General features: G+C 47.7%; 1 protein-coding gene across 1 annotated transcript; it reads left to right on the top strand.

The window, feature by feature from the left end:
• The first annotated feature begins 1,539 nt into the window (after positions 1 to 1,539).
• Positions 1,540 to 11,688, top strand: OPALIN (oligodendrocytic myelin paranodal and inner loop protein). Its single transcript, XM_036265540.1, is given in 8 exon segments — positions 1,540 to 1,609; positions 1,612 to 1,683; positions 1,686 to 1,735; positions 4,425 to 4,500; positions 5,246 to 5,268; positions 6,679 to 6,798; positions 8,583 to 8,639; positions 10,538 to 11,688. Coding segments are annotated over 8 exon segments (645 nt in total). The 3' UTR covers positions 10,715 to 11,688.
• The last annotated feature ends 2,538 nt before the right edge of the window (positions 11,689 to 14,226 follow it).

Here is a 14,226-nt window from a genome sequence, read left to right on the forward strand (position 1 = left end):
CATCCTCTCTGTTAGTCAAGCCCCAAACCCAGGAGTTGGCTTCATTCTGCTCTTTCCCTCACCTTCTCTCTCCTCCCCTACCTCACTTTTCGTCTCCATCCTCAAATCTCATTGCCTCTGCCTCCATGATGAGTCACAAACCCATTGCTCTCCGCTCCCGCTGCCCAGTCCAGGCCGGCCACCCTCATTGCTCCCTGTCGTCCAGGCTCCTCAGACAGGCCAGGTGATCTTTGTCCACACGAATTCGTCAGGCTTCCTTCCCACTTAAAACCCTTGGGAGGCTTCCCTTTGTTCTACCGAGAAATCTACCTGCCCGTCAGCTCACACCTTAGGGCCCCTGCTCACTGCCTTTCCCTCCGCTGGGGCCCCTTCCTGGCTTGTTGCTCAGGGACGCTGGCCACCTTCTGTGTGTGTGGGTAGCGCACCAGCTTCAGACCAGGGTCTTGCCTTCGCTGTTTCCTCTGCCTGGGACCCTCCTCTCATCTTTTGCAGGCAGCCTAAAGGTCATTTCTTGGGACATCTAGAGCAACTGCCTCCAGGTCACCGCTCCCTCTTCCCTTCCACACCATCTGCTCCTCCACAGCGAGTGTTTCTGCCCTTGCTGGACGGACATTCCCTGGGAGCTGGGGCCTCATATATCTTCATCACCGATTCTGAGAGCAGTGCCTAGAAAAATACTGCAGAGACAGAAGGTGTCAAAAAGATCTGTTAAATGCCCTGGCTGGTTTGGCTCAGCGGTTACAGCGTCGGCCCACGGACCAGAGAGTCTCGGGTTCAGTTCCCACTAAGGGCATGTACCTCGGTTGTGGTTCGTCCCTGGCCCCGGTTGGGGTCATGTGGATGGCAACTAGTCGATGTGTCTCTCTCACGTCAATGTTTCCCTCTCTCTTCCTCCCTCTCTCCCTCCCGCTCTGTCTGAAGATAAATGGAAAAATAAATGTCCTCAGGTGAAGATAAAAAATTTTTTAAAAAAGATCTGTTAAATAAATGAAGTAAAGCACTTATTTTAATGACCAAATGTATTGGTCTTAATTCTGTTGTCTTGTTGGCATCAGACTCCAACTCCTTTGCTGTTTTAAAGAAGCAAATTCCTAACAGAGAACTCATGAGAAAAATGAAGTAGCCCATGTCGACAGCCTCCTCCAGCTCCAGGAGGTCCCCCCTCAAAGTGTGAGCACGGAAAGGGGTAAGCTAAGCTCACACCAGGGCGCTCACTGGCAGGGGTGTGTTCCCTGTGGCAGCCAGGGCCCGGCCTCGGACCCAGAGCGGGGCCCAGCCCGTCTCCCAGGCATCTCTGCAGCGAGGCTGGGCTTGCGCTGACTCCATCATCGCTGGGCCAGCCTCAGCCTGTGGAGCCCATTGTTTGTGAAGAGCGTGCAGCTGCCTCCGAGCTCTCGGGCCAGCTGTGGGTTCTGTGCTGAGTTGGATGTGTAACCGAGGAAGAGTCCTGAAAAGTAAGGACAGGAAATAAAGGCAAAGAGAGTGGGTGACCCCGGCCATACACAGTGGCGATGGGGCAGGAGACCATCTTCCCAAGGGATGGGCCGAGGACTTGGCTACTCCCCTGACCATAAATGGCTTGGCCAGGGCTCCCGTGGAGCTGTCTCTTGCCTTCTACCCTTGCTCTGCCAGCTGGTTGTCCCTACAAATGCGAGACACAAGCCAACAGCTCCGGGGAGAAAGGAGCCTGCCGAGGACAGTGTTTGGAGAAGGTTCTTGGGAGGCTGTCAGAATGGTAAGTGACAGCTTACATCTTCTTCTCAGCTTAACCTTTGTTCTCTCTGAAAACAATCCCCAGGCTTTTAAAGCTCACACCTCCAATTCACATTTCTACCATCGTTGTTTCCTTGTGCAATACAGTCAAGGGGCTTGGGTTTAAATTATTAGCCTATGTGCAAAATACTAATCATCTTTGTACAATTCTCATCAAATATTTGCTGATCTCATCTTTTATGTTACTATTAAGGTTTTGTTTGTAACACCCCACATACAGCAAGGGTACAAAGTAGATGTTTCTGCTAAATTCATTTCCCGGTTGAAGTAATGGGTCCGGTCAATGATTTCTAGTCCTCGTTCAGTCCGCCTTCTGCTGCCTGAGCAGCAACAGAGATATTCGGACTTGGCATCAGAAACGTTCCACCTCTTTTCATCGACTTGTGATACATACTTGGTTGTGACTCAATCAAATGGAGTTTGCTAAGTTAAGGGGGAAAACAGAAGAGGCTTCTGTGGTTCTTGATTAAAGAGATGATTAAAAGGAGCAGAATTCAGGCTCTGGGTCAGGAAGATCTACACTCCAACCCAGCCTCCACCGCTCACCAGCTGGTGGCCTTAGAAACCTCTCGGGGTCTCAGTTCCCTCACCGGCGATGTCGGGACGAGAGCACCCTTCACAGCAGACCCTCAGCAACAGGGAGCCAGTATCATGCGCTCCCTCCCCCATCACCAACAGCAAATGTATGACAAGTGCCACTCGGCCGCTGAGATCCAGAGAGCCTCCAGCACCATCATGTAGACATAATATGTGCTTAGGCTAACTTAAGTATATTTTAGCAACAAGTGTATTGTACCAAATTCCAGTACTTTGAATATTGCTAGTCCCTGTTCGTGATTCCATTCAAAAAGAACTTGCCCAGCCCTGACCGGTTTGGTTCAGCGGTTAGAGCGTAGGCCTGTGGTCCTGAGAGGCCCGGGTTCGGTTCCTGCTAGGGGCGCGTGCCTCGGTTGCAGTTTGTCCCCGGCCCTGGTCAGTTGTGTGGGTGGCAGCCACTCGATGTGTTCCTTTCACATCGATGTTTCTCTCTCTCTCTGTTCCTCTCTCTCCCTCCCACTCTATCTGAACAAAAAAATGGAAAAATGTCCTTGGGTGAGGATAAAAAAAAAAAATAGAACTTGCCCAGTGTGGTCTTCACGCGGGGCTCTGCTGGCCAGGCCACAGGGCCAGGGCACCACTGGACCCTCCCACACCTAGAGTGCTTCACTGTCTGGGAGGGGAGGCCCCAGATGCCATTTTCTTTGGGCTCATCCCATGGGATGGGCAGGGCAAGCGAGTCATATCCCCATTCTGAGGATGGAAAACCCGAGCCTGGGAGAATAGATCAGTGTGAGGAAACGGGGACCAGAGAGTCTGAGTCACTTTTCCAAGGCCACACGGCTACTAAGTGGCCGAGTCTGGACTCAGACCCAGATGAGGTGACTCTAACCCAGGGTTGTCTCACCCCACCCAGATGCCCCTCTGAAGAACACGGCGTCAGATTCTTCTCCACCCAACTTTATGTGATGTTTTTCTCTCCATAAGAGCACTGTAGTGTGTTTCTACAAAACATGAATGTCTTTCTAAAATTGGCCAAAACTGTCGTCACCCAACTCTTGATAAACAGCACACGCAATGGCCCTCTTGTTGTTGCTCCTCCCATCTGCTGTCCCCCCAAAGGAAGCTTTGTCTTGGGCCTGCTGACATCAGTACCCAGTACTCTCTGATGAGATAAGCTCTGGGCAGCTGTGTTCAGTGCAGTGACCAGCAAGTGTCCTTGCTGCATCTGTGGGCTTGGTTGGTGTTGGCAACGAAGGCCAGTGGTTAGGTTCCTTGAGCAAGAACACACTGACTTGTGGTAGCCCAGACGTCCCTCTCGCTCTGTCCTAGATGTCTATCTTGGTCTCGGTAAAGAGTAGCCTGGAAAGACTGGCACTGATGAGCCAAACTATGGACAGAGGTGCAGCTGGGAGGCGGAAGGGGCCAGCGGAGGCCCTTGGCAGGGCCTGACCCAGATAAGTGGGCACCTGGGCAGGCGAACAATTTGGTGCCCCATTGAGCCCACAGACTTAAATAATGACCCCTGCTAGGTGGAGAGGAGAGGCCGGTTGCTGAGTGACGGGAGGGTAGAGAAGAGTTAGCTTCTCTTCTGTTGTTCCGACCAGCTCAGCTCTAGCCCGGAGCCTCTGCCTTAGACTCAGCAGAAACGGAAGCCTTGTCTTTCTCAGGCTCCCTGGCCTGGGAAGGGGTCTAAGGAGCAGGTGTTGTTGGAGGATGTCCCTTGGGGCTCTTACTTCCTAACCCGGGCAGAAAGCACCGAGTGTTTCTGAAGTCACACAGTTCCCTCCCTGAAAAGAATTCAGGGGTGGGGGCACAATAATTGTGGGCACTTTGCTGACTTTCTAGTAATGATTTTACTGCCCTTGCGGATTGGGGTCCCTCAGGCAATAGGCCTGCTGGCTGGCCCCTTAGTCTGGCCCTGGTTGCGGACTGACTTGGTGCTGAGGAAGGAACCTTGACCTCATGCTTGTCTGGTCCCCGGCCCTCTTTTTGGGCCAAGATTGGGAGAGGACCCTGGGACTTAGAATCTGCAGGGTCAGTGATGTTTGGTGGAGAGGTCAGGAGCCTGGATGACCATTCCTGGAGCTTGACTGTTTTCTCCTCTTTTGCAGAGTTTTTCGCTGAACTTCACACTGCCACCCAACACGGTAAGTCCAGTGGTCCCCACTCACCACACGTCGCCGCCGAGCTCACCGAGGCCCCCAGAGCCCCGCCAGTGACCTCCCGTCCGCAGCTCTGCAAAGGCCCTAATGAGGAGTTGGGGCTGTGCGAGACATCTTTCCAAGGCTAAAAATTACAAGTACACTGGTTTACCTGGGTTGGTTTCTAATGTAGGACTTGGTTCCCTGAGGCTTACTGATCCAGGTAAGACTATCACTTGGAATATCTCCTAAAAGGGTGAGATCCAGTGCCCCTTCTTGAGTGGAGATGCCAACCAGACACATGCCAGGTATCCATTCAGCGAGGGACTGCCCCAGGACACGGATGGTTCACAACCCCAGATCCCCCAAAGCCGTTTGCTTTGTTGCATGTTTGAGAACAGTAAACCTCCTTAACTAGATCCCCACAGTCTCCACCATTTCCCCCCTGGCAATGGGGACAGGTAGGCCCAAAGTAAGCTGGGAAGGATGTGGGGACCAGGGACAGGAGAAATCCTTTAGAGTCATAAAAGGTGTTATAGCAAATCCATGGGGTAAGTAAAAAAGCCCTCACCTGAATTTCTGAATTCTTTCTCCTTGTCGAATTTCATTCCCTCTACCCGGAAAGCAATCAAGTTCTGTCTGACGGTCATTGTCCTCTACTGTTTTAACGCAACGCTTAGCAGAGGGGTGAACTTTGGGCATTATAGCTTCACCTCGGACAGACTGTCTTATATTCATGCCACAGATTTGTTTTCTTAAGATATGTTTTTCCACACAGACTTCCTCTCCAGTTGTTACAGGTGGGAAAGAAGCAGTAAGTATAGTACTTACATTTTGAAGCCTTGGTTTGGTCATTTATAAAACAGGGAAGCAATGCTCTACCCCACTTGTGCATTTGTTTTGGGGGTAGATACATTCGATATGTGAACTGTTACCGAGCACAGAATCTGGCTCAACTACCGTTCTGATGACCAGCTCAGCTCAGAAGCGAGGGAGAGCTTGCAGATCACAGGTGGATTTCACAACGTCTGAGCAAAAGAGGGCGGACACAAGTGCGAGGTTCTGGAACAATGTTTTGTTCAACATTGTTTCATTAAAACGTTGACAAGATGCTATAGGAATATAACTCTCGTTTCTATTCATCCGTCCATGGCAAAATTGGTTTCATTGTATGTTGTCTCACCACGTTGTTCCAAAAACCTATCGGTGATGTTAACTGAGAACTTACTGTACACACTTTCTATGCACATCTAGATAATATTGAAAGACAGACACATCTCATCTGTGGTGATAGATTTCAGGATAGTCTTACACACAGGCTGACTAGAAGGGAGCATGAGGTGCTGGGAACGTTCTGTTTTCTCATCTGGGTGCTGGTTACATGGGTGGGTTCATCATGTGAAAAGTCATCAAGCTATGTATTTATGATTTATATACTTTTCTGAATTTGTGTTACATATGAGAATCACATGTTTATACAGATTCTGCAGATCACCTTTGATATTTCCAGATAATCTTCAAATCTGAAAACCTATGTGGCTGTTTCCATTCAGATCAAAACAAAGTGGGAATTTGCCCCACTGGTGTGGCTCAGTGGATTGAGTGTCATCCCATGGACTGAGAGGTCCCAGTTCAATTCCTGGTCAGGGCACATGCCCGGATTTCGGGCTTTATCCCCAGTAGGAGGCATGCAGGAGACAGCCGATCAATATTTCTCTCTCACATTGATCTTTCTCTTTCTTCCTGTCTCTCTAAAAAATCAATAAAACATATTTTTTAAAAAAGTGGGAATTTGAAAATTAATTGGTTAATGCATTTAGTGTAAATTTTAAAAATCCCATCAAAATGGTATGGAATATAATAAAACCTTTCACTCTTTGCCAAACCAACAGGTAAAAACGGTACCTAATTGTTGCTTTGAATCGTATGTCAGCTTTTCCAATGTTGTGAGGCATTTGTATTTCCGTTCCTAGGAATGTCCTGTTCATATTCTTTGCCCATTTTTCTACTGGATTATTTCCCTTTTCTAACCGACTTAAACTATGTAAATTAAGTCCTATGAAAATGAGTCATTTATCATGTACATTGCAAACCCTTTTCACAATATTTCATTACCCTTTTGATTTTGTATAACATTTAGGGTCCCTGAAGGTTTTTGTTTTGTTTTGTTTTTAATCGATGGAACTTGTCCTTCTCTGGAGACTGACTGCTCTCTGTGTGGCAGGACTGCGGGCCCTCTCTCGGACTGGCCGCGGGCATCCCGTCCCTGGCGGCCGCGGCCCTGCTGGTGGCTCTCCTCTACACTCTGATTCGCCGGAGAGGCAGCAGCAGCGAGTCCACCGAGGTGATCGCCAGCTTCCTTGGGTCTGGAGGTGTTGGCGGGAGTGGGTATTTCAGGGAGCTGGCTTTTGGGCAAAATGTGGCTGGACTTGTGTCTGTTTCCTAAGGACAAGGCGGTGGGCGTTCCTGCACCTCGTTTCTGACCCTGAGCTGATGGCTCACACAGCCTCAGCTCACTGGAGGGTGTTTTGTTTTGTTTTTGTAAATCCTCACCCAAGGACATTTTTCCATATTTTGTCAGATAGAGTGGGAGGGAGAGAGAGAGAAACATCGATGTGAAAGGGACACATCGAGTGGCTGCCACCCGCACGACCCAACCAGGGCCGGGGACAAACTGCAACCGAGGTACACGCCCCTAGTGGGAACCAAACCCAGAACTCTCGGGACCGCAGGCCGACACTCTAATCGCTGAGCCAAACTGGTCAAGGCTGGAGGGTGTGTTTGTGGGGGGCAGATAGTCGCACTGAAGAGGGAGGTTTGTTGCCATGGCAAACACATGTCTATGGAGTGGATGTGTTTTCTAAAGTTGAGAAACAGAGGGCATGCTCCGTAAAGAGGAAGGAGATCACCCTGGGAAGGACAGGAGACAAACGGGTGCTGGGTGTTTGTGGCTGGTGCACGTCCGGAGTAAGCGGCTCTGTCTGTCTTTGCCCTTTTCCACGTCTGAATGCAAAGCCCTTGTGAAAATCTACCGACCCCGCCCCTTCCAAGCGCCAGACTGCTCTGGGGACCATGCTCAGAACGCAAGGGCCACCCAGCTCGACATCCAGTGAGGTTCCAGGGTTGTGACACAACTGTGTCGTCCGAACCTTGGTTCTAATTCCATCCTCTGCTTGTGAGAACTCCTGGTGTCCCCACAGCCGTAAGCACTCAGAGGGAGACGGAAAACCGAGGCTCTAACCTGGGCTCTGTGCGTTATCATGGACGTGATCCTGCAGTGACTTAATTTTCTGTGCCTTGATTAGTTCAATCTAATAGAAGTCATTAAAACTATACCTATTTTAAGAGGTAGGCAGATTGCAAGGACAAAACGAGATCATGGATGTAAAGATCTGTTGACAGGCTATAAACTTTAACATTAAGTAGCAGTTTCTCCACCTTTAGTGCATTTTAAAATCATCTAGGAGGCTACAAAAATGCCAGTCACCAAAAACAGTTAAATCAGGATCATTGGATGAAAGAGTTGTGGCATTAGTCTTTAAAAAAGACAACTTTTGCCTGGTCGGTGTGGCTCAGTGGTTGAACGTCGACCCATGCGGGCATGGGTTCAATTCCTGGTCAGGGCACATGCCCAGGTTGTGGGCCAAATCCCCCATGGGGGCAGGCAGGAGGCAGCTAATCCTGATCAATGTTCTCGCTCATCGATGTTTCTATCTCTCTCTCCCTCTCCCTCCCTCTCTCTCTAAAATCAATTAATCAAGAAAAAAATATTTTTAAAAATGCAACATTTTTATCATGACTAGTTTTAAACATATACTAGAGAGAATAATATGATAAACCTAATTATCAATTTATGGCCAATTGTATTTAATCTCTAGTCCCACCCACTTTTCCACACTGTCAACCCTGGATTATTTCTGAAGTAACTCACAGCGGAATTTCTTATTTATGTTTTGGGAGGAGAGAGTTATGATCTATTTACTTATTTTGTTTTGTTTTCAAAGTGTTCTGGTGGCTGTAATGTGCACTGAAGTTTAAGCACCGCTGATTCGAATTGTGGTCATGGGCAATCGGTGTAATCCTTTGTGTCTTTCTTTCTTTTATCTTATCTTATCTTGTCTTATTTAGGAAAGTGAGAGGCCATATGAAATTTCAGAAATTGATGACAATCCCAAGATAGCTGAGGTAAGAGCTCTGGGTTGCAATCACTATTTATCATCATACAGTGAACAAACCTAGCAAAACAAGGGTGTTAAAGCCTTTTCCTCACAGGAGAAGTTCTGTGGGAGCTCGTGTGGAGAGAGAGGACCAAGTGAAACTCAGACTCAAAGGAGGTTCTCAGTATTTTTATCGGCTGGACAGGAATTCAAGGTTGACTTAATATTAGAAGATCAATTCAATGTAATTTCTTTTACTGACCAATTAAAAAGGGGAAATCATGTGACAATCTCAATAGGAAAATAGACTTAAAAAAATGTAACAGCCATTTGTGGTGTGAAAACTCTTAGCAAACTCAACATAGAATAGGAGCTTTCTTAAATTGAATGGAGATATCGTTTTAAAAATTACATGACACATCATGCCTAAGGGTAAATTGTTAATGAATTCTTTAAGATCAGAAACAAACCAAAGATCCTCACTGTTACTGCATCCTAGTCGATGCAGTAGGATAAGAAAAAGAAGTAGGAAGTATAAGATTGAAAAAGAAGAAACAAAACTTTCATTATTTTCAGATGATATGGTTACCTATAGATAAATTGTTAGAATTATCAAGCAATTCTAACAAGTTTACTGGATATAAAATCAGTATACAAAAGTAATTTGCATTTCTAAAAACCAATGACAATCAATTAGAAAAGGTAATTTTAAAAAATACCATTTTGTAGTGGTAATAACAATATACATATAGTATGCTGAGGAATAAATCTAACAAAAACATAATTTATTTATGGAGAAAAATAAAACTTTAGTAAAAGATATTAAATAAGCCCTGGCCAGTTTGGTTCAGCAGACCCAAGGGTCGAGGGTCTAATCCCCAGTCAAGGGCACATGCCCGGGTTTCAGGCTGGATCCCCAGTAGGGGGTGTGCAGGAGGCAGCCAATTGATGTTTCTCTCTCACATCCATGTTTCTATCTCTCTCCCTGGAAAAAAAATCAATAAAAACATATTTAAAAAGAAAAAATAAAATCTGTGTGGGAGAAGGCAGAAAAAAGACTCAAAAAGTAACAATGAACAGATGGAATAGAAAACAAATAGCAAGAGGATAGATTTTTTTTTTTTATCCTCATCCGAGGACATTTTTTCATTTTTTGTACAGACAGAGTGGGAGGGAGAGAGAGAGGGAAACATCGATGTGAAAGGGACACATCGAGTGGCTGCCACCCGCACGACCAACCAGGGCCGGGGACAAACTGCAACCGAGGTACGTGCCCTTAGCGGGAACCGAACCCGGGTCTCTCCAGACCGCAGGCGGACGCTCTAACTGCTGAGCCAAACCGGCCAGGGCACAAGAGGATAGATTTAAACCCAACCATATTAATATCCCATTAAATGTAGTGGAAGAAATACCTCAATTAAAAGGCAGAGATATTCAGATTGGACACAAAAGCACAGATGCAACTATATATTACCTACTGAAACTAACTTTCAATACAAAGACACTCACAGGTTAAAAGTGACAGGACAGAAAAGCAGATACCACGCTAACATTAGGCCAAACAATGTTGAACGGCCTGAAACCCTCCAAGGCAGCAAGCTCGGGCAGTTGCAGGACAGTCCTTACGTGTTTTCTGTCTCTCAGGGATCACTGTCCTTCTCTGCTGATGTCCGGAGTCTTGAAAACGATTGTTTTAGGTAGTTTGTCTGAATTTTGGTTGCTGTAGGAGGGAGGGTGAAGCTGGTGGTTGTTACTCCAACTTGGCCAAAAGCAGAAGTCTTTACTGTATTTTTTTTAAATTTATTTTTGTTGTTGAAAATATTACATTTGTCCCCCCTTTCCCCCCATTGACCCGTCTCCTCGCTCCCGCCCCTGCCCTGCCTTCACCACACTATTTCTTTAAAAAAACCTGTCTGTTTTCTCAAGAACCCTAGGAGAGCGCCCACTCGTGAGAAGAGTAGCACGGGCCCGGGAGAAGCTCACATATACGTGAAGACCGTGGCAGGGAGCGAGGAGCCCGCGCGGGACACTTACGGTCCCCCCGCAGAGACGGAGCGCAGGAGGGGGCTGTGGTGGCTGGTGCCCAGGCTGAGCCTGGAATGACGCAGCTCGGGGAGGGAACTGGAGCTGGGACAGAGCCGGACGGGATCTGTGCTTGCGGTGAGGACAGGTGCTGCGCTGCTTCTGAACCAGGCCGCGTTTCAGGGGCAGAGCCGGAGAACCTTTGGATTGACCAGTCTCCTTGGGGGGCAGATCTGCCGCCGTTCACTCCAACTCTCGGGTCTTGGGGTTTGGTAAGCAGTGAGGCACCAAGTGAAGTCACCAAGCATCCAGAAGGAGCCCTTGGGTCCCATTCCTGACCCCAGTGGGAATTTCCTTGCGTGTGCGTGTGTGTGCGCGCAGGCACGTGTGCAGGGTAAATAGTGTTTCGAGTGAGTATTAGAAATGAGGCCATACCCATTTTGTGGGAGTAGGGAGAAAAGCCCCCGTCCTCGGACTGTCCGGGGAAAGCTCATGGTCAAGGAGCCCCGAGGACTCGGCACGTGCACAGCGGGCGGGCGGCTGGGCTGAGCGGCAATGTGCCCGCCCCAGGGAGGCCTGTGGGCAGTGTCGGCGGGCTGGGCCGGCCTTCGCCATCGCTTCTGTGACGAGGCTTCCAGGAACCTCCGAGTCCACCCACCAGCTCCATGACCCCCCTTGCTGTGCCGCGGAAACACTTCTTCTGAGCCAGGCCCTGACTGCTCAGAAGCACACTGTCTTCTTCAAATAACCAAGGAGAGTTCGACAAACCCAGTCACAGCCACAAGCCAACTGGTGCTTTGCAAAGCCCCTTGTGAAATTCAGTTTTACTCCAAGTCCCCTAGGTCTGATCACCTTGACAAGCAGATTTGGCCGTTTTGTCTGTAAAATGAGGTGTGACTTATATTTTGGACCATTTATTTTAATTCCACTAACAATCCATTGCTTAGACTCTTTAGTTCAAATTATGTCTACCAAACTAGCAAGGTTCAGTACTTCTGTCATTTTTTTCTGCTACAATGTACAAAAACTTATTGTAGAATAAAGTGACAAGTAAAGTGGTCGTTCTTATGGACCTATAACACATCTGTGGTTTTTCTTCGCCCGCAGTACAGCACATGGCGTTGACCTGGGGTGGGATTGAGGTTTTCCCAGGGATACTCTGGGTGCTGTCCCTCTCTGCCGGGCTGATGATGGAGACGCTCAGTTCCCCTCAGAAGGCAGCCCACGTCGTGGAAAACGCTGAGACAGGACGTCAGAAGCGGTGGCTCCCCAGCCCACTGCTACCCTACAGACGACCTGGGGCCAGAATCATGATGTGTTTGGCCTCATTTTTTTTTCAAAGAATATATTTCTTATTGATTCAAAAAGACTTTTTCTTTATTGATTAAAACTTTTTTTCCTTTATTAATTTTTAGAGAGAGAGGCAGGGAGAGGGAGAGAGAGACAGAAACAGCGATGAGAGAGAACATCAATTGGCTGCTTCCTGCACGCCCCCCACTGAGGTTCAGGCCCACAACCTAGGCATGTGCCCTGACAGGGAATCAAACCAGTGACCTCTTGGTGCTTGGGACGATGCTCAACCAACTGAGCCACACTGGTCAGGGCTGGTCTCATTTTTTCATGTGCCATCTGGTTTTTGGATTGGCTTGTAAGGTTACATCTCCCCAGTTCAAACATTCTACCTTTATTTTTACAAATCCTGCAAAGTGAGCCCTCCCCTCCCATCTCCCTGCCCAGATTTCTGTACCCTCTGAGGTCCTTCTCAGCTCTTCGCTTTGCAGGTGAAGAAAGATGCTGATTTCTCTTGTATTCTACCAATAAATAACAGTTTTGTGTAGCTTTCCTTTAGGCATTTATCACTGTAACATCGTAATGCCAATTAAAGAAAAAAAACCAATGAATGACTTTTTTTTTACTAATTAATTTTTGTTAGATGTTTCTCCTTCTCCCCCCACTTATTCCCCCCCCTCCCCGCCCTGTCCCTAGCTTTGTTGTTCATGTCCATTGTTCATGCATACATGCATATAAGTTCTGTAGTTTATCTTTCCCCCAGCACCCCCTCTTCTGGGGATTGTACCCCACTTCCACATCTCTGGGACTACCCCATTCCTCAGACTGTTATGTTCATTATATTCCACAAATAAGAGAGATCATATGATACTTGTCTTTCTCTGTAAAGCAAACTACTTTGAGGAATGATTTAAGTTCGCAGGAAATGAAGAGTTAAGAATAGTGAATTTAATTAATAATTGGGGAAGGTTTCTGTACTGTTATGGGATCCTTTGATATACACATGCTGGAGGGAAGAGTTTGAAATACCTAGAGTGAATTAATAGATTTTTAAAAAGTGCATTCAAAACAGATAAAAGTGCCCTGGCCAGTTTGGCTCAGCGGTTAGAGCGTCGGCCTGCGGTCCGGAGAGACCCGGGTTCAGTTCCCGCTAAGGGCACGTACTTCGGTTGCAGTTTGTCCCCGGCCCTGGTTGGTCGTGCGGGTGGCAGCCACTCGATGTGTCCCTTCACGTCGATGTTTCTCTCTCTCTCTCTCTTCCTTCCTCTCTCTCCCTCCCACTCTATCTGTACAAAAAAATGGAAAAATATCCTCGGGTGAGGATAAAAAAACAAAAACAAAAACAAAAAACAGATAAAAGTGACTCCCACTATGGCTCCCATCTGTCCCAAGGAGACAAAGGTAAGCAAATACCCTAAAGTCCCCATAAAGTAGCCCTTGGCATCTAAGAAACTCCAGAGTCATTGGACTGGGTCTTTGCCTTTGTTGCCCTCAGCCTGGTGCTTAGAGAGTTTCAGCTGGTGTCGCTGGTGCTGGCCAGGTCCCCGTAGCCTTGGGCCTGGGGGTTCAGGAGCCAGGACACTGGGCCTAATCTTCACCACCTCCTGTTATGGCTTCAGGAGACTGGTACTTACCAGCAGAGGAAACCTGGAAGTATTGACAGTGTGTGTAAATGTCCCTTCTCCTCAGGTAATTATTCACTTATTTCTTGACCCTTCCCAATCCAAAAGATCACAGATCAAGCACTTTATAGCATTACCTCACTTAATCCCCCAGTAGCTGTAAATGGAGGAGCCATTACATTATCACCTTGATTTTACAAAAGAGGAAATGGAGACTCAGAGAAGTTAGGAAAATTCTCCAAGGTCACACAGCTAGTAATTAGGTCACACAGCTGTGTTCATATCCTCTGCCGAAACAGTGAAAGGTCTGGCATTAACTGTGTGATGTTGCGCAGGCTGGTGCCTCTCTTTAGACCTTAGTTTGTCTTCTGTAGAACGGGATGGAGGGTGGGAGGGATGGACTCGAAGGTCTCCAAGGCCCTGCTCAATGTTCTTGGGCTTCTAACTTGATCTGTCATGATCATGTTGTACGTGCCTCCAAAGGTCCTTCTGTTCACCAGCAGAGGGCGCGCTGCCCCCAGGGCGGAGGCACCGAAGACGTCTGAATTCCACAAACTAGTTACCACCCTAATTGATAAAATTCCATTCTAGAGCAAAATAAAACCCGGTGTGGATACTGGTATCCCTCCTCCTCTCTCAAGGTTTCCTGGCCTCCCTGTCACAGGGCTCTGTTCCTTTCTA

The sequence above is a fragment of the Molossus molossus genome, unplaced genomic scaffold (assembly GCF_014108415.1).
Source record: "Molossus molossus isolate mMolMol1 unplaced genomic scaffold, mMolMol1.p scaffold_m16_p_17, whole genome shotgun sequence".
NCBI classification, from domain to species: domain Eukaryota; kingdom Metazoa; phylum Chordata; class Mammalia; order Chiroptera; family Molossidae; genus Molossus; species Molossus molossus.